This window comes from Haemaphysalis longicornis, unplaced genomic scaffold (assembly GCF_048455015.1).
Source record: "Haemaphysalis longicornis isolate Haplotype H1 unplaced genomic scaffold, Haemaphysalis longicornis Haplotype H1 scaffold_2, whole genome shotgun sequence".
Taxonomy (NCBI): Eukaryota; Metazoa; Arthropoda; class Arachnida; order Ixodida; family Ixodidae; genus Haemaphysalis; species Haemaphysalis longicornis.
In genome coordinates this window covers 11,609,174-11,629,271 of record NW_027526295.1, presented here as the reverse complement: position 1 = coordinate 11,629,271, position 20,098 = coordinate 11,609,174, and the positions used below count along the sequence as shown (strand labels likewise).

The 20,098-nt window shown below is 47.2% G+C and overlaps 1 protein-coding gene across 2 annotated transcripts in view; it reads left to right on the top strand.

Annotated features, from left to right (window-relative positions):
• The window catches only part of LOC144168748 (glypican-5-like), a 157,758-nt gene that overhangs the window by 130,366 nt on the left and 7,294 nt on the right, over nt 1–20,098 (top strand). For both annotated transcript variants that reach the window (XM_077697707.1, XM_077697708.1), the window contains 3 exons: nt 2,540–2,802; nt 3,538–3,652; nt 15,679–15,811. In XM_077697707.1, the coding sequence (XP_077553833.1) occupies nt 2,540–2,802; nt 3,538–3,652; nt 15,679–15,811 (511 nt within the window). The remainder of the gene's footprint in view (nt 1–2,539; nt 2,803–3,537; nt 3,653–15,678; nt 15,812–20,098) is intronic.

The following is a 20,098-nucleotide window of genomic DNA, read 5'->3' as shown; positions in this document are numbered from 1 at the left end:
TGTTCAGAGCTGCTCTGAGCAGGCAGAAAAAAAAGACCTAACATTACAATTTGGAAATAATGCTTAAAACTACAAAAAACATTCACTTATTAAAAATCAAAATGAAAAGGGCATTTATATAATGTCATAATAAAGGCACTTTTTAAGTCATTGTTACACGGCAAGCAGGCAATATTTCTGACGTGAGTTATTGACGGCGCTTTCGCAGACAATCAGCTCACAGCACGTGGCACCAACGAATCCAAACAGTCCACTCTCTTGGCGTGCGTGCTAGTGAATGAGCTGTGCGCGTAACATATTTTGCACATCATGGATCAAGAAACACCACGTTTTCACCACAGAACGCTCAACAAAGTCCGCAAAGCTCCGCCTAATTTCACACAAAACATTCCTGAACAACCTTCTGACAGCTGGATTGATTTGGTTGGTGACCGGATTTGATTGGTTGGCACTTGGATTAAATTCACAGGCACCTGAATTAAATTAGATGGCACTTGGATTAAATTTTTTGGCATCTGGAATAAATTGTATGGCGATTGGATTAAATTGGGCGGGAAAAGCTGTAGTAACGCGTTACCGGTAACTACTTATTTTTTTAGTAACTTGTAACTTTAACTAGTTACTTTTAAACTAGAGTAAATTGTAACTGTAGCACTGTTATTTTTCTTTATTTTTCTGCATAGTAACTGTTACAGGAATTACTGTTGTACTGTTACCTCCTCTCTTATATGCAAAATTATTTCACAGACAGCCATTACAGGCCGACCTGCAGATTCCACTTTCCCCGTTTTCGGACTTCCTTCTTTGCGATATCCTCTCCACTGTACACCATTCCGCAACACGGTTTCCCTCGCAGTTGAGGAGAGGAGCTTGCTAAGAAGATCCCTGTAGAAGACCGAGGTCGGAGGTCGGCCTTTCAGTTGATTTCTCAGCACTTTTCCTTTGCCCTGAGTTGAGCGCAAACAAACAAAAAAACTGGCAATTGGACCTCCGTCGGGGAGGAAGCTCCGAGGAAAGATTACTGCAGAAGGGCTCCCATTTCTTTGGAAAAGAAATATGAACACATTTTATTAGTATTTAAATTCATTTTCTATTCGTTATTCGTTTTCTAAAATTTTGCTGCAGGACGATATAGTAATCAGAAATGGTTGATTGTTGACAGCAAGAACGAGGCCCCCTTCTTGGTATTGGTTTGACATGCGCAATTTTCAATTCTTCAGGCAGCATTGCAGTTTGGATTGAAGCCTTCAAAATTATAACAAGGAATATGGGCAAGGAATTGGCTTGGCATGAGAAAAATTCGTTTGGTATTTGTTCTGATCCACTGGAAGGTGTTACTTTTATCCTAAGTGTTTAGAACTCCTACATATGAAATTAAATTTTTTAGTGGAACATCTGGATCACATTCGAAAATTACTGGCTGAGAGAACTTTGAGAGTACTCTGTAGAAAAAACCTGCCCGCATCTTCCCACGGGGGAACTCGAGTAAATGCGTCGCAGAGTGGTGGGGGTATCGCGTGAATGTTGCGTAATTGGGTATGGTTTGGGAATGCTTAATTGTTATTTCGTCTTTATTATTCTTATTTATTGAATGAAGGAGAAGTGAAGGCAAGGAGTGTAAGTCTGTCTTTATTGCTTGGTGCCGTCAAGCAAAGCGTCAAGTCAAGCGAAAGCCAAGCAAAGACGGCCTTGACTGAATTCCGAACGCGTGCTCCGCCGCTTATATTCACACCGCCCGCGTTCGAGGGAGAGGAGTACGGGGGAGAGACGCGCATGCGCACACTTCCGTTCACAAGCGCGCAAACTTTCCACGCACCCACCACGCCGTTATCACGTGTACACGCCCTGCCGCCGTTACTGTTGAGCGCGACGCAGCGCACGGGTAGCTACGACGCATGCGCGCACAGACGCGCTCTCCCCACACCGCTGCAGCTGTTGTTGAGAGCGACGGAGTGCACAGGGTACACGCGCTCCTGCCGCACCGCCGCACCTGTTGTTGAGAGCGAGGAGGGTACGGGGGAGAGACGCGCACCTGCGCCTCGACGCGACGCGCATGCGCAGTGAGCGTGTGGACGGCGCCGACAACATCGACGAGTGACATCGCGAGCCTAAGAATTGCTCCGCATTTAAAAGGCGTTGAAATGATGAGCAATTCAGAAGGCCAGTTGGCCATTCAAAAAATGTCGCAACATCCAGTGCCACAACATCACGTCCAATACTGCCACCTGCTGAAGCTTCTCATGTGTTCAAAATTACTGCTCCTAATGTGACAGTTTTTTGGTATTGATTCACTTTAGTGAGGGGGGCAGGGGCAGTCATGAACTGGCGCAGATGTTGCATATCAGTGCGCCCACAAGTGCCCGAACATTCGATGTAGCCGGCCTGGAAGTGCGAAATGTCCACTTAGTGTCCACAGTCCACATTCTACCATTCCCATACTGGTGCAGGCAGAGTAGGTCGTGTGACCTGTGCAGCTTCGGCTGCCATGGGTGGCGCAAGCGCTGTCTTTCACAGTTGCACGGTGCCGTGGCGCTCGCAGGTGAAGCTGGAGTGTGGCGACCCCCGGCGGCGGGCAGCCACCAACCGGACGGGGGCCGAGTTGCCCGCCGCCACCGTGGGGCCCAGCGGCCGGCGGCCGGCAGGCGCCCCGCTGCGGGGTGCGGACGCGGCCCTGCGGTCCCGCCAGCGGGAGCTGCTGCGGCAGCTGAGCGCCTCGCGCCCCCTCTTCTCCTCGCTGGCCGGCTCCGTGTGCGCGGGGGTGTCGGGGCCCCCGCCCTGCTGGGACGGCGCACGCCTGGGACGGTGGGTGCCGCTTCTCCTCGCCTGCACATCTGCACGGGCCTGCTGCCCAGGGCCACCCTGTCTTGCCACCCGGTCGTGTCAATTGGGGTTTCAGTGTCTTGCTGCGCACAATCCCCACAGCTGGACCAGGGGGAAAACCAAATCAAATGAAATCATGTTTATTCAGCATCGTTCTCCGCGATGTTGGGAGCACGTGCAGAAAGCCTTCACAAAAAGCCTTCGCACCCCCTCAACTGCTTGCTTCCTTCTCTGCTCGCGTCGTGTGCCACGGGCCACGAGGGAGAAGAACGGGCACGTGACTGCCACGCCTCTTCTTGCGAAGCTGCGTCAGCTGCGAGTGGTGCTGCCCACCAGCGGGGGGCCACTGGCCACTCGAAATTTCGCCTGAAGGACACCTGTCTGGTCCAGAATGAGCACTGAAGACACCGACCACGACGCAAGAACAGTAGCGCTTTGGCCCCCAGAATGGGAGTGTTGTTGATAAGCCAAACACACTTCCAGAACTTTTAGAACAACACTCCCATGTGGGGTTCCGAAACATTTTAATATTGTTTTCCTTGTTGTGGACGGCACCTTGAGTTTTTCTTCAACCAACACAAAGCTTGCGTAAGTGATTTTTGTGGGTTGCGGTACATTTGTCCACTTGCAAAAGGTTTGTGATGAAAGCAGTGCTTTTCTGTCTCAGGTGGCAGAAAAATGGGGCAGAGTGGCTGCATGCCTTGATGGCCTGTGCAGGTACGAGAAGCCTGCGGTGGGCGGCCAGCTGGAGAAGCCCGAGGCCAAGCACCAGGCGTCCTCTTGGGACACCCTGCTGGCGAGCCAGGCTCGTCGGCTGAAGGAAATGACCACGGTGAGGCTGTCCTCCGGCCGCCCTGGCGTGCCACAAGTGTTGGCACCAATCAAATAATGACTGCTCCAACTACTTGATTCCGAGTTCACACCGCCCATGTTTGGATTTGAGAGTAATTCCAAGCTTTGAGTATTCAAACTTCAGGGGGAGTGGGGATCGGAGCAAACTTCCTTATTTCTTGGCATAGTGTAATGAAATTTGGTAGGCACCTTGGAAAGCACCCCAAATGAAAGTTTCACAATGGTACCTTCAGTAGTTCTTGTGTTATTTATTTTATTTATCACAATACCCACAGCGCCAAAGTTGGCATTACAGTGGGGGGGAAACATACAATCAAAGAAAACACTGAGTACAGGTTTGTACAAAGCAAAATGGAACAGTAACAACCGAAATAACACAAACTGATTGTACAACGGCGAGCAAAGACAGCATACAATTGAAATGAATCACCTCATCTGCAGGCATGCGGCGAAAGTTTCACTCGACGTAAAAGACACCTCCTGCTGAGTTAGACTATTCCACTCCGATATAGACCTCGGAAAAAAGGACATTTTAAACAGATTTGTTCTGCATGAAAATTCTTTTACTTTGAGTGAATGATCCCTTCTGGACGAGATGTAATCTTGGTTTTGTAAGTAATTGTCGCGGTTTATTCCAGTTTTGGAGTGAAATATGCTGTGAAAAAGCTTCAATCGGAGCATTTGTCTGCGGCCATGCAAAGGTTGCCATCCCAGAGAACTTTTTGCCCGGGACACACTGAAATTGCTAGAATAATTATTGCAAACAAAACGAACGGACAAATTTTGAATCCTTTCTAACCGCTCTGTATCTGTGGCCGTCCAAGGGTCCCAGACTGTGCACGCGTATTCGAGGATAGGGCGGATGTAAGTCTTGTATAACAATGCCTTTGTGTCTAACGGAAAATGTTTGGTGTTGCGCCGCAAAAACCCTAAACTACGTGATGCCCTAGCACAGACATATCTAATTTGACGACTCCAGGAAAGGGTAGAAGTGAAAAAAATACCGAGATATTTATGCTCATTTACAAAGGTAATATCTTTTCCATTAAGGACATAGGTATAGGAATGAGCATTTTTCTTCTTTGTGAAACGCATACAAACAGTTTTGTCCGAATTAATGCTCATACCCCATTTCATGCACCATTCGGAAAACCTATTTAAGTCATGTTGCAAGTATTCACAGTCATCTTGATTTTTAACAATCCTATAGAGAACACAATCATCAGCGAAGAGTCGCATAGACGAAGTAATGCCGGTAGTCACATCATTCATATAAATCAAAAAAAGCAACGGGCCCAGAACGGAGCCCTGAGGCACCCCTGAAGTAACATCCATATCCTGGGATTTTTCGCCATCCAGGACAACTCTTTGCATTCTGTTCGACAAATACTCCTTAATCCAATGAATCACAGTGCAATTAATATTATACCAGGAAAGCTTTTCAATTAACAAGGAATGAGGAACAACATCAAAGGCTTTTTTTAAATGAAGGAACACACAATCAATGGAAAAACCTTTGTCCAGCGCGTAAGCAAAATCATGTACTAATTCAGTAAGCTGAGTTATACACGAGAACCCGCGGCGAAATCCATGCTGCACCGGCGTTAACAAAGAAAAAGCATTCAAATGATTGATGATAGCGGAGAAAAGAACATGCTCAAAAATTTTGCAAACTACGCTTGTTAGCGACACCGGCCGATAATTTGATGGAAGCGATCTAGGGCCAGTCTTGTGAATAGGCGCTACATTTGCCATCTTCCAATCCCGTGGCAACGCCCCTTCTTCAAGTGACTTTGTAAAGATAATGCGCAGATATTTTGATACTGATGGGGCGCACATGGAAAGCAAAGCAGTTGGAAGGTTATCGGGCCCTGGGGCACTATTCACGTTTAAGCCCTCGAGCAGAAGTTGAATACCACGCTTGTCAAAGACAATGTCATGCATAAGGCCTGCAGCATAAGGAACGGGACAAACCGCATGATTACAGTAATCACAGTTTGAAAACACCGAGGAAAAGTACAAGTTAAAATGTTGGGCTTTTGAAACAGGGTCCTCAACAATATTTCCGTCAACTTCAAGGGGTGGAATAGAAACCTGGTCGTTTCTGCTTTGTTTGATGAATTTCCACAGCTCTTTTGGTCGGTCCTTGAAACGCGAGTGGAAAGATGCGAAAAATGAAGTCTTTGCCTGCTTAACAACTACTTTCATTTCATTAGTTGTGCGACGTAAGCGTTCAGATGCCGCAGGGAACGGTTTCTTTTTGAAAACTGCATAAGCCCGACGCCTTTTATCTGCGGCTATCCGCACTGCCTTTGAGGCCCATGGCTTACTTTTGCTTTTTCGTGCAGTCATTACCCATGAAGGTACATGCAGATCACGCAGGCAAAATAACTTATCTTTAAATACCTCCCACAGTTCCTGCAGACTGAGTGATTCGGATAATGTTTCGAATACATCGTAGTATGCTTCTAGTGATTCCGATATTGCTGCAACACGCGCTTTTTTATAGCTGTATATGCGTCTAGGAGGGGTAACAGCTATGCTAGCATAATCTAGACGCATTGTGCACAGAACTGCGTCATGATCACTAATGCCTGGTAGCACGACCGGGGTACCCGTTGCCTCAGGCATATTGGTGAAAAAAAGATCTAGAACATTGTTCCCTCGCGTACTTTGCCGCACTAACTGGGATAGTGTAAACATACCAGATATATTTATCATTTGCTTACTAGACGCGCAGTAGCCTGCTTGAGTGGGCTCAGGTTGTTCCCAACTAATATTAGGTAGGTTAAAATCTCCACCTAGAACTAGATTATCCGCATTAATTGCTATTATTTGTTCACAAAGTTCAGACAGGACTTTAACCTGACTCCCTGGAGGCCTGTAAAATGAACACACCGCTAAAACTTTCCCATTTTTCAATCTAAGCTGAGCCCATATAGCTTCGCATGTTCCTGTCTCTATGTCAATTAAACGAGAGCTAACCTTATAATGAACTAGCATAAATACGCCGCCGCCGTGTCGATCTCGGTCTTTACGGTAACACACATATTCCACGGGAAAAACTTCGGAATCACTTATGCTGTCGTCCAACCAAGATTCGGATCCAAGAACCACCGACGGCTTTGTCATGTCAAGTAGGGAAGAGAACTCATCCTTTTTGTTAATAACACTGCGGCAGTTAACTATCAAAAAGGACAGAGTAGGGCGTTCGGATCGTATCCGTCAATCCGCCCGGACAACCTCACCACAAGTTTCATCATATATATACTTTACTTTGTTCAAATACAATGTATCCTTATATAAGTAGCCCTTATCCGTTCCGCTGCTGTGGGCTTTGGCGTATTCCCACAGCAGTTTACGTTTCCTTCTGAGTGCGTGAGAAAAATCTTCAGATATGCTGATTGGGGAGCCTTTCAGATTCTTTGCCGACAATAGCACACTCTGCCTATCTTTGAAAGTTGCAAAATTAGCAATGATAGGCCGGGGTTTCTCGGAGTCAAATTTTCCGATTCGGTGAGCCCTTTCTACAGCCACTTGGCCAACCTTGAGAACGGAGGCACAGAGGTCAAGCACTAACTGTTCACTTACGAGGTTATTTTCCCGATCGTCAGTATCTTCAATACCATAGAAAACCAAATTACACCTCCGCCCGCGATTCTCGAGGTCGTCCACCTTCGAAATCAACGCCTTCACTGTTTCCTCTTGAGCTTCACATCTTTTCTTAGTTTCATGAATGATACTCGGTAGCTCTTCGAGCTTCGAAATTCTACTTTCTATTTGAGTCATTTGATTCTTCAGCTCAGACAAGGCCGCTTTAGTTTCTGTCTGGCATTGCTCGATAGCTGAAAGTGTACTCTTCATTTCTTTTTGTCCGTTTAGGAGTTCCTTAAGCAATGCTTCAGTAGGGCCGGGATTTAATTCAACGTCGCCGCATAACATCAACAACAGTAAATAAAATGCCGCACGGCGCAATAGAAAAAAACGACAACGCCTACGGTACGTGGGTACCCTACACTCTGAATGGGAACAAACACTCATGAAAAGAGTAGGGGGTGGAACCGGCAATGCAAAAACTATCGAAACGTTTTTGAAATCTGCGCCACTAACCTGCGTCAAGAACAACAAATTCGTGAGCGGCAGCGCCATGGTAGCGCCGGCTCCACTCCCCACAGCTTGACTGCAGAAGAGCTGCTTTTGTAGACGAATGTGGTGGCCACTATCGCTCCCTGGCACGCCGTCTGGTAGTGGGCACTGTCCAAAATCAGCGGCACTGCACATTCCAGCGGTCGAAGCGCCAGCAGGGGACGCCTGCGCAGACGAACCAGGGGATCCTTCGACGAAAGACGAGCGTCCTAAAACGCTGTCACTTTCTTCGCCCCTCGGGCAAGAGCAGACTAAGCAGCCGAGAACCTGCGTCAAGAACAACAAATTCGTGAGCGGCAGCGCCATGGTAGCGCCGGCTCCACTCCCCCGAGATTACATGTTGCACACTCGTGGAAAGCCAAGTGAAGTGACGAAACATGGAAGGAAGTTCTGAGTTCTTTTAACTTGTAGTCAAAAGAATACTACAGGGTATGGCATTCTTAGAATTTTTTTTAATTCCTGTGTTTTTTCTTATATACAGTTAAACCTGAATGTACCGAAGTTGACAAAAATTCAGAATGTTTCGTTACATCCAGGTTTACGTTACATGCAGGTTTCAAGTTAAGGCTCGCAGGAATAAGTCAAAATGAAGCCAGAATGCTAGACAACAGTGAAGGTGAACTCGCCCTTCATGGATTTATTTCGCAGCGAAAAACTGCGCGAGTTGTGCCTCCTGCCTTCACATGAGCTTAGGCACTATATGGCGCTCCAAAGAAAGAAGGTAAATTACCCCCGTATTAACAAACGTAACTTAAGTATCACTTTTGCTTTTTGAACTTTTCGTTGCCTTAACGTGTCACAAGAACCAAACTTATGCTGAAAGGGTACTTTTTTGCAAACTTGGTGCTCTTTACTGCACTCAGGATTGATGAGAGGGTGCTAGCTGGTATACTATACCAGGGGGCAACATTGTTCTTTCTCGCCAGCGGAGATGGCATTGAAAATTGTGCGCTTTTCTTGAAAAAACACAACTTGTCGTTTTCTAGCAGCAACGCTCATCACCGACGAACCGATACTACAGATAGAAGTGGAGACACGTGACTACATGCTGACAGCACAGCCTAGCCCCTCAATACTTAAGTCTGAAATCGAACTGGCACTTACACGTGGAAACACACGGTAGTTTGCGGTGTAGGTGAGAAAAAAAAGTGAAGGGTTAGTCAGTCTTGCTAGCTGGTATGCTCTTTTGTGTATGTTTCACAAATATGCACATAGTGATAACCCATCTCCACTCCCTCGAAACCCCTTCACGCGTCTCGTCACGTTTACACAATCAATTCAGCTTCAAGCCTATCTATGGGAAAACACTTGCATTCAATTCATCGGCTCTACCTCGTGCCCAATCTCATCGGAATGAACTTCCGGACGCTATCGCTTCTGTAACAAGCCGTGACAGGTTTCTTCAAAAACTCAACGCACATTTTTTCTAATGTTTTTACTTCACATTTGTGCTTCCCTCATACAGTTAAACCTCGATGTAACGAAGTCGGTAAAATTCGTAATTTACTTCGTTACATTGAAATTTCGCTACATTGAAATTCGCGGTTATAATAGTGTTCATCCCGTGAAGAGTTTCCTGCAAAAAAACGTGGCGCGCATACACGGCTGGCGCACTGTTTCTGTTTCTATTGCAGCTTAATCGGCTACGCGGACATCAGCGGTACCTAATGGAGCGCTTTCTCCCCTCAAAAACTCAAAACGCGCCCCGCAAGCCACAGGCGCGCTGACGCAGCCGTGGAGACCACCCGCGCAATGTTGGTAGCTCCAGGCAACGTTTTTAGATTGGCTCCAGCGACCGCTTCTAACCGCTCGCTGAAACGCAACTCGAGGGGCAAACGAGAGGGGCATGCGAGAAAAAAAGTGGATAACTTGGGCGAAATTTTCACTGTAAAACGTCATACGCGCCGCTTACGAAAGCGTCCATCAAATATCCTCCGTGGCGGGAAGCCTAATCGTCTGGCCAGCCGGCATCCCCGAGCGCTTCGAAGCTCCCCATTGGCGAAACTGTTCAGGCTCCTCCCACTGCCGCGTGCAGCGCGAGTCACTTCCTGGCTAAGAAGAAACGCGCGCGCAGGGCTCGAAGGTTGACAAATGTTTGCTGGAACGATGAAACCCAACAAGCATGAGCGAACTCGAACGAAGGGCTCAGCGGCGGCAGCGGCCCCGCCTGGGGCGATTAGGCTTATCACCGCGGAGGATATTTGATGGGGGCTTTAGTAAGCGGCGCATATGACGTTTTACTGTAAAGATTTCGCCCATGTTCTCCGCTTTTTTTTCACGTTTGCCCCTCGAGTTACGTTTCTGCCAGCGGTTAGATGCGGTCGCTGGAGTTGCCCCGTATCGTGCGAATGGTCTCCGCAGCTGCGTCAGCGCGCCTGAGTCGTGCGGGGCGCATTTAGCGTTTTTTCGGGGAGAAAACACTCCATGCGGTTCACTCTGATGCCCGCATAGACGATTAAGCTCCGACAGAAACAGGAACAGTGCTCCAGCCGTGTATGCACGCCACGCAGTTTGTAGGCAAAGGACTCGCTCACAGACTCCATGGCTCGCTGCATCCGCGGCATTGGACGGCCCGTGTTGCCATTCGCGTTTTATTGAGACCCCATTTCGGCGCTTGCGTCTTCCAAAATGTACCTATGCATTTTCAATTTCGTGCCTAGTAGTTCTCCATGAAACTTTGTTAAATTTAAATTCCAGCAAACGGGACTTCGTTACACAGAGGGGGAAAATACGTGGTGTGCATACACTTGAAGTTACAGAAAATTCTGTGGTTCATTACATTGAGGGTTTTGTAACATTGAGGTTTAACTGTACTCGAAAACCATGCTTTCTATCTCTGTTTATACCTTCCTTAAATTTTTCTTTTGATTCGAGTGTTTATGAATTTTTGAGGATACCTTTTCATTAAAAGCGTATAATGATATCCTGTTAATCTTGTTTACATTTCCCTTCTTGAGTGTGTTGGCTAATGCCCCAAGTTCCTCTTTTATGTATGCTCCCCTTACCCTATGCTCCAGCTGGAGCCTGTAAGGTTTTTATAAATAAATAAATCATCATCATGAAGAATTTCAAAAATGAATGCCATGTTTAGGCGATTCAATGCGGCTGGGAGCTTACGGTAGTGCAAAGATTCGCTAAATTAGTTTGTTTCCCTGTTCAATTTTGGGGTAAAAGTGCAAAAAGCAATGATTGATCAGCTTGTCGACTTCGTTGCATCAAGGTTAACCGTCGCGATGGTTTGTTACATAGAGGTCGCAAACACACGGGCATCAATGGGCTTGGCAATGGGGAATGGAAAAACTTTGTTGAATCCAGGAATTCGCTACAAAGAGGTTCGTTTAACTGTACATCCAGGTTTAACTGTACAGCATTATTTTCACCTGTAACCATTTGGACAGAACTAGCATTGGCATAAATACTAAATAAAAAAATAACAAGGCCATAATTGAAAATGAGGAAATGTCATACCCTGTAGGATTAAAAAACAAAAACAAACAGGAACAAAATCTGTCCAGTGTTTGCAATGGCATACTCTCCACAAGCAACAGGGAATGCCTGAAATGCACTTTTGAGAAAACGGCTCTGAAAGTTTACGGAGCACTTGATGTCTTTCAAAAGGCACCGGACGCATAGTCTTTGCTAGAGAATGACCTCTTGGGCTTTTGCCCCTTGATCTCATGTGGCGTCGCGAACATGGTTGTTTTAACTGTTTTTCAGTCGTCGCGATCATTTTCGCCTCTGCTGACAAAATATTTTTTTAGCGCCTTTAGAGGCCGTTTTTCGGCAGGATATGTTTACACAGCATAGAATAAGAGTTTTGGAAGCCAAAGCAGGCAGTTTCCAAAAATCGATTTTTTTGGGGGCGATTTCTGCGACCCGATCCCTGCGCCCCCCTTAAATATTCAGAAAATCTGGCCAGATGCACACAGAAGAAAATACGGCGGCACATCACCACATCACACAGGTCCAGGCACACAGGTGGAAATTGTTTTGTGAGTCCCTCAATCCTGGGAAGCCTCTGTCCTCTATATGGAGAACAGTGCGTGGACTGGCAACGCTTGTGCAGCAGTGATGCCTGTTCAAGGAATTGGCACTCCATGCAAACCATCGGGAGTTGGAAGTTGCAGAGGACTTCTGCGCGAGGGTTGCTGCTACAACCAATAACATGGGATCTGCGAGGAACAGCCAAGCCCCTAATTCCCGTGATGAACGTATGGACATTCTCTTTTCAGTGGAAGAGTTAGAGGCAACCCTGGCATCCTGCAGGCGTCGTTCATTACTGGGTCATGATGGAGTAACGTACTCTATCTTATGCCACCTTCTCCCTGGAGCTCGACAAACGCTTCTGGATCAGACATGGACAGACGGTGTCGTACCCCCACAGTGGAAAACAAGCCGTCTCGTTCCATTGATAAAACCTTGCAAATCTCTCCTTGACCTGGCTTTGTAGTGTCATATTGCTCTGGGTAAGGTCATGGAAGGATGATATTCATGCGGCTGCAGTGGTACCTCAAATACCGCAATGCATATCTGGAGGCAATGGCCAGTTTTCGACGAGGGCGTTCTTCTATTGACTGTGTGGTAGACTTAGTCACATTTGTACAGCACAAAAAAAGCCACAAATGCCTCTCAGCAGCCCTCCTTCTTGACGTCAAGGGGGCCTATGATAATCTGTTCCATGAGTCTGTGCTAGACGCCCGTCAAGGTGGCCGGACTTGCAAATGGATTCACAGCTTCTTGTCCGGAAGATCATTCTTTGTAATGACAGAAGACGGCCCAACATCGCAGCACATCATTCAACATGGTGTTCCTCAAGGTGGGGTGCTAAGCCAAACCCTTTCCAACCTAGCTATAATCAGGCTCGTACACACTGTACTGAAGACTCACTGTGTATCCCGTTATGCCGATGACATCTGTCTTGGAGCTCCGGGGGTCAATCAACCTCAGCTGTGAGCACGACTTCAAAAAGCGGCCAAGGTAACGAGAGCATACCTCCGAAAGCAAGGACTGAGCATTTGTTGTGACAAGTGTGCGGTGCTTGCATTTACCCACAAACGCATGTCTCGATATCCTATCACCATCAATGTAAAATTGATACCTTACTCCAGAAATCACAAATTTCTTGGCGTGGTCATTGACAGGGACATGTCATGGAACGCACATGTGTCTTTTTTAAAGAAGAAACTCATCGCCATCTCCCACATTTTCAAATGTCTCACTGGAAAGACGTGGGGCACATCACTCTGAGGAATGTTGCAGTTGTACCGGGCACTTTTCCTGGGAGTTCTGTGTTACAGCTTGCCAGTGATATCCAGTACATGCTCCACTAACCTTTGGGTGATCCAGAGCATCGCAGCGCAGGCTCTCCGCACGTGTCTTGGTTTGCCACAATATGTGTCAACAGTGCGAACAATATGCATTGCCCGAAACTATCCTACAGAAACTTATGTAACCACTGAGGCGCTGCACGTACACCTCAGGCTCCTCACGAGGCTACCATCTCACCAACTTGCTCAGCTTTCTCGAAGTCGACCACACTCTTCATTTGCAGCCATTGTCGCAGCGCACAGGGCTGAAGTGCCGTCCAGTTACATGCCTGCAGTCACACTGTTCTCCCCTTGTGGTGCCTAGCAACCCCCAAGAAGGCCAACTTACCACCACTGGCTCTCGGACAGTTTTCTATGCAGGTGTGACGGTCGTGTGTGAATAATGATCACGATCATGATCAACCAATATAAACTCGCCCGAACGTCGACCCTTATGCTCAACCCTCGAATAGTAATTTGACTGGTTGTGCGGTCGTGTTCTTTTTCCGCCCAGGTAATTTTGTTCCGTCAGTAACCGTGATAAGTCTAGTTAAGAAAGATTATATTTCGTTGCAATGTCAACAGCGTAGCAATCGCCTCGTCGAAAGTCCATCGCGAGCACGGATCACCGTGACCCACCTATGCTGTGCGTGCTCCGCATTCGACATCCGCGCTTCCGTAAACATGACTAATCGGTGAACATAACAAACACGGTGGCATTAAAAACACGTATTTACTCCCCGATATCGATATGCCTACGGGAGCATATACAGGAACTCTACAGGCTCTGTGTCGCCCTCTGGGCGCTGTCCGGAGCCTATAGCCTCGCCTGTCTTGATTACGCCCCGGGGCCTTTCCCCTCTGTTCCCCGGCACTACTCCAACGCCTCCCCCACTCCTTTATTGGGCTTCGCATGCTTCTGTGTCGCATAGAGCCTACGTTTTGCTTGATACATCTTCTTGCCCCACCCACAACTGAAATGTATTTAAACCCAAATGATCTGCGCTATTTGTATCTTTGAAAAAGACTGGCCCCCGGTCAAAACGTTAAATAAACATTTTTGTGTTTTTCAATTTGACTTCTCTATCGTACAGTTAACCCTATAGCCAGAAACCTTTTCTCTTAACTATATATATATATATATATATATATATATATATATATATATATATATATTGGGGGTGCCCCCCCCTCCCCCCTCTCTTGGAAATGATATACGAGGTGCTGCTTTCACCAATGGCGCGCTCCCCACAGTAGCATGTGCCGTAGTGCACGATTGAAATGACTGATGAGGTGCTTGAGAAAACACTCTTTTTAGGGTGTTTATTTTTATTTATTTTCATTGGTATTTTTTGCACATGCTCTTATCGGGACCCATTTTCAAAAGGGCACGGACAACTGTACCTGCGTGAGTGATTGATTGCAAATGGCGGACAGTGCCGCTGCCTCGATATGCACGAAATGAACAGACGCTGACTTCCGCTGACTTTTGCGATTTTCCGGTGTCATCGCAACTAACTTAGACGCATCTTTCTGTAACTTGTAGTTCGAATTTTTCCTTGGAATTTTTATACCGGCAAACCTGAACGTTCAAAGGTGATAATACAACCGAAAACCGGAAAGTGGAAGTTTTTGAGAAACAGGCGATTTTTCGACCCGCATCTCCCCTTAAGACGTTGTAAGCAGAAGTGGGTAGTATTTTATTGCAAGCAGCTGCATCCAATATGAAAGACAAGAGGGAAGCGTCGGCGCCGCATGTAGACAGAGTTCGAGTCAGCCTTCTAATGCATTATGTGAGGCGGCGGGATCCCGTTACCTGTCACCTATGGCGATCGCCGTAAGCGCCGTCATGGAGCCCTTGGGATTCAGTGGGCCCTTTTTGGAGGGGGAGGGGTCTACTGCCCTGAAGACACCACTGCACGAGTGTTTACGCATGTGGGTGTTTACCTGCGGGTTCATCGTGCGTGCAGAGTGCTCCCTCGAATGCTGGAATGGGAACATGACGCTCCCTCGCTGTTTGCTCCGAATGGACGCTTGCATGATGATGGCTGCCTGCACCAACCCTCCCAATTCTTCCCTATGTACTTCCTTTTCTTTTTCTCCGAAAATTCTGCCAATAAACGTCTCAATCTGTAAACGGAACCCAAAGTCGAAGTCTTTAACGCTCCTGCGCTTGTGGCCTTGCCACCGCCAACGATACGTGCAGCAAAGTTGCAGCTTGTTTATAACAAGAATTATGCCCCTAAACAAATTATCCATAAGCTCGCAAGTCAGAGAGCTAAGAAAGAACTACAAAAGAACAACAAAGTGGGCTGCGGCCAGATGCATTATAACCAACTTGAGTATGAACAGGAAACGTCATCTCTTCTGTCCTGTTGAGAATCTGCGCACTTTGCCGTTGTGCATTGTGAAAGTGGAGCTTCTCTGAAGAGAAGCTTTCCTGCTCTGTGAGGCTGGCAGAGCAGTGAGCGCAAAGCCTGTCCCATCTCTGCACGTGCACCGCGAAGTGCGCTGCAGCAGGGCCACCCGTGACGTGGTGCGCTGTGTGGTGCAGGAGGTGCTGAGCCTCCGGGTGTCGCTGATGCCAGACTCGGACTCGTACACCCTGGAGGGCAGCGGCAGCGGGGCCCCCCCCAACGGGCCCTGGGACGACGAGGAGTTCGCCGAGGGATCGGGCAGTGGTGACGGTACGTCTCTGGTCTTCGCTCGGCCGAGGCACGAGCCGCAAGCAACCAAAACTCGTGTATGCATGTGCACGACGTTTGTATCGATGGGAATGTAGCAAACCACACCTCTGTTGCTCGTAGAACCCATGCAGGCAGACTTTAACCGGGGAGGTGACATAGGCATAGGAAGAGTAATTTGTGCCTTCAAAGTGATGACCATTTGCTTCAAATAACTGCGAGGTGAATAGTTCATCTAGTTTGTAATAATTTGCAGGAACCCTGCCGTGAGAACTGAACTGACCAATTGTTTGCATCGCAACACACGCAACAGTTGCAAACTTCATCATCTGTTAAAGGGACACTGGGACACTGAAGTGATTTGTAAACATTGCGGGATTACTAGTGCAAATTGTAGTCCGGAGTCCATAGGCCATGTTTCGACCACTCTGAGAGCGTTTATGTGAATTTATTTAGTAGAAAAATCAATACGAAAATGCTGTCCTCCTCTCTGCACCCTCGCCCATTTTCTGTGGCATTTTCGTGTGACGTCAGGAGGAGATGAGCTGGCAATTGGCTGCGCTACTGCACGGCTCGCCGACCTTCCGACAGAGTCAGTCGGCCCAGCATTTAGTCCGCCGGCCGCCGATAGGTCGGCGCAATTCATTCGCTCAGTTGAAATGCGTTAAACATTGCCAATAAATTACCAATCAATTGCCCAGAAATAATTAAATTACCAATAAATTGCCATGCGCTGGTGAGCGCGTGCGTCGCGGCGACCGCCGATCATCCTCAGCGCACACAAAGGCTAGCAAAAACAAAAAAACTGCGAAACCTTATTTGGCTCGAAAAATTTGATATTGGGGAAAATAGGCTAAGGTCGAACAGCAGGTGACGAGCGGTAAATGACCGATACACGGCATTACTACGTACGTTACTTGCGCTACTCATGGCGCTACGTGAAGGTTGTAACTCTCGCGGATCCCTCAATTCCTGAAACGTTTGGCAAACGAAAGAATGTGTAGTACTTGTGGGGTTATAGAGGGTTTAAGTAGGTTAGTTTACTTTTCCCTGCAATAGCAAAACCGGCGACGAGAGAGACTAATCCGTCTTCGTCTTCTCGTTTCGCCCAGCTAGCAAGCTATCTGCCCCCACCGCGCGGCTGCGCGCTGTGCCGCGCCAGCCGCGGCGGGCCGTGGCTCACCGGAACAAAGGAAGCGGCTAGTGTTTTCGCTCATTGACATTTATTACAGGATAATAAACATTCAAAGAGCATGCAGGCTAGCTGGTTGACAGTGAGGATCTAGTTCCTCGCCCGGGCAATTTAAGGGAATCGAGAGGTTCGACTCACCGCGACAACAGTCATCGCCGGGGCGCCGCCTCAGCGCGCTCTCGTTTGCCTCGCTGGGACACCGATGGCAGCCATTGTCGCCCTCCTTTTTGCCCGATCCTCGAAGGAAGGAGATCACCAGGCGCGTCCTGACGCCTCGCTTCCCGAGCTCCAACTCTCCCCCGCGCAGCTTGCCTCCCGCGCGTGCTCGCCGGCTTAAAGACAACTCCTACGGCGAGGAGGTAGATCCCCCTTGCCGACGTCTTGCCGAGCAAGTTCCCGCGAGGAGCAAGCGGTGTGGCGAAGCCGAACCAAAGGGAACGCGCTAAGGTCGCGTTCCCACATACTTACGTAAAAGCCTACCGAACATACAGAATAAAAAGAAAACGCGGGCGCGCAAAGCACGAATGGCAGACTCAAAACTCTACCCGCACGATAAAGTATGCGAGCTGACCGATGCAGTGGTGCGCCTTAACTACCAGCAAGGAGGAGTGCTCTGCGGCAAATACAGGGCTAGAAAATAGCTCACTTTGGTATCTTTTTAGTCCTGCACATATTCGCTTCGTGGCTATGCATGCAATGTAGCAATAATATTACTGTGCCAAGCGACTTCACGCGGGGCTCGAGTCATGCTTCCGCTGAGAAATAAAAAAAAAGATGTGCACGCTATTTTTATGGTCGTTCTCGTATCATCTTTGTGCACAGCAAGTTACACGGCAGTATTTGGGCATCTTGGACAACGATAAATGCCGACGTGCGCGTCGCTAACCCCAGGCTATCAGGTACACAGTGGCATAGAGTTTCTCACTAACTGAAAAACTCTATGCACAGTGGTATCAGGAGAGCCAGGAATCCCCCAACATGGCGGAAGCCCACGCAGTTCCCGCAAGAGGGCGCCAGTTCTTGCATAAGGCCTATACAACAAGTAGTCACCGAAGGTACTTGAAATGCTAAAGCTAAATAAAAGTGTAAACTGGTTGTACATTATATACCTTATATATCCAGCCTCACCAGCGCTGGCTCGTGGCCGAGTGGTTTGAAGCGCAAGAATTATTGTTTTGCAAGTCACAAGTTCAAATCCCCGAGGGTGCATGCTTTTTTTTTTGTAAGTTGATTTCTTTCGTTGGCAGCCGATGTTTTCCGAACTGAGTTCATTTTTGGGCCGGAATGTTCACTGCTCAACGAGCGAGTTCGCAGAACACACGCAGGCTGACACTGACGCGCTAGCGAGTTCTCGTTGGCATGCTGTTGCCACATGCACCGACTACTTGCGGGCAGTGGGCACAGGCCAGAATCAGCACACCCTTGGCCTGGTGCGAACACGCTTTTTACGATACAGGCATGAGTGAGGCAAGCTCCCAATATGCGGCGCGCACGGCATAGCCGACGTGCATTGGACCATCACATGACTGCGCAACCGGTTACTATTGAACGCCAGTAGTTGTAATTAATACCTGCGACGTTAGATTTAATCTTAAAAACGACCTGACAAGCCATATCAGGGATAATCAAAGTATGATATGTCGCGGTAAGCGTGCGCTGCGATGCGCGCGAGCCATATCGCCTTTCTTGCGCAAGATTTCCCGTGCACTTCTAATAATCATGCAAACATGTTTGAGTTAGGAATATAGGAATAAAAATATCTTCTCTGCATTAAAAATTTATCTTACTGTCGCAGCATTTAACAGTGTTTTTAAAGAAAATTATTGATACCAATGCATATAATCTATATGGGTTAGGGCATACTGACTGTGCTGCGAGAAATATTGGATGCCTTGAACGTCAGAAGTAGTGAAAAAAAACCCTTCCATCAAAGTTGGAGTTATGCACAATATTATACCAAGCTTCAAAGTAGCTCATTTGCATCCTTCGGGTATGCAAACTTTTGGCAATGAACACCTGCACGTATGACTACTAAGTGCACCAGGCAAAGTAATAAAACAAAAGAAGCCAGAAATTTTCAAATTTAAGGGAAAAAAAATGCTTCACTTGTTCCCATGGGGAAACACTGCAAAGGGAAGTTGTCCAGTGCGATACAACCAACCAGCTAACCTACTTTGCATTGAAAGCCCATTGAAAGCCATCTCCCCCTCCGTTCGGTCTGCCAACTGGGCTATGTACTCTTCACAGAGGAGCTGAAAATGATGTTTTTTGGAAAGAGAAAGGCTGTAAAAGGCACTCCAGTTTCAAGGCAAGGCCTTCCAGAAGCCCCATGTTCAAAAGGACATGAAAGGCTACAACCGTGACGACTTTTGATAAGTGAAACCTATGTTGCAACTTCGGAAGCCGTTTTCTCAAAACAGTTTTTTTGCCACCTGTGTTGCTTGTTCCAGGGATTTCTTCGTGACCGCTGGGTCTATTTTGATTCCGTTTCTTGCATTACATTCCTTGATGAACTGTTCAGGTCGTGACACTCTTGGTTTTTCAGATTTGTTTTTTGTGATTTTTTTATTCAGATAGTCGTTCATAGTCGACATGCCTGTTGCACATTAACCTCTAAAAAAACGAAAACTAAAAAACATTGTGTTGTAAAAAAAATTTTAAAACTGTCACGACCTCGTCCATTCATTTGGGAATGCAAAGCACTCCGAACAAGTTTTCTATCATGTTTTACAAGTCTCTCAAGCTTGGTACAAGCGGAACAGAAAGAAAATTTAATAAATAAAAACGTTATCAAAATATTACCTTGAAATTTTTATGGTGTTATCGCAGAAGCATTTCCAGTTGCTGTGCCAATTTTCATCAAAATCCACAAAGAAATAAAGTTAATTTTGAAAGCCACGTCCCCCCTTAACTGTCCCTTTAATTTTTTTTATCTTTGGTGGGTTTGTGTAGATTTCAATTTCAACCGTGACGCCAGGTAAACAAGGCATGGATGTTACACACTTGGCTATTGAAGTGTAAAAAAAAGGAACTCATTTTGTTTCCCAGGGAATGCTAGCGTACAACTTTACTTGCAGGGAATTCCCATACACTTGTAC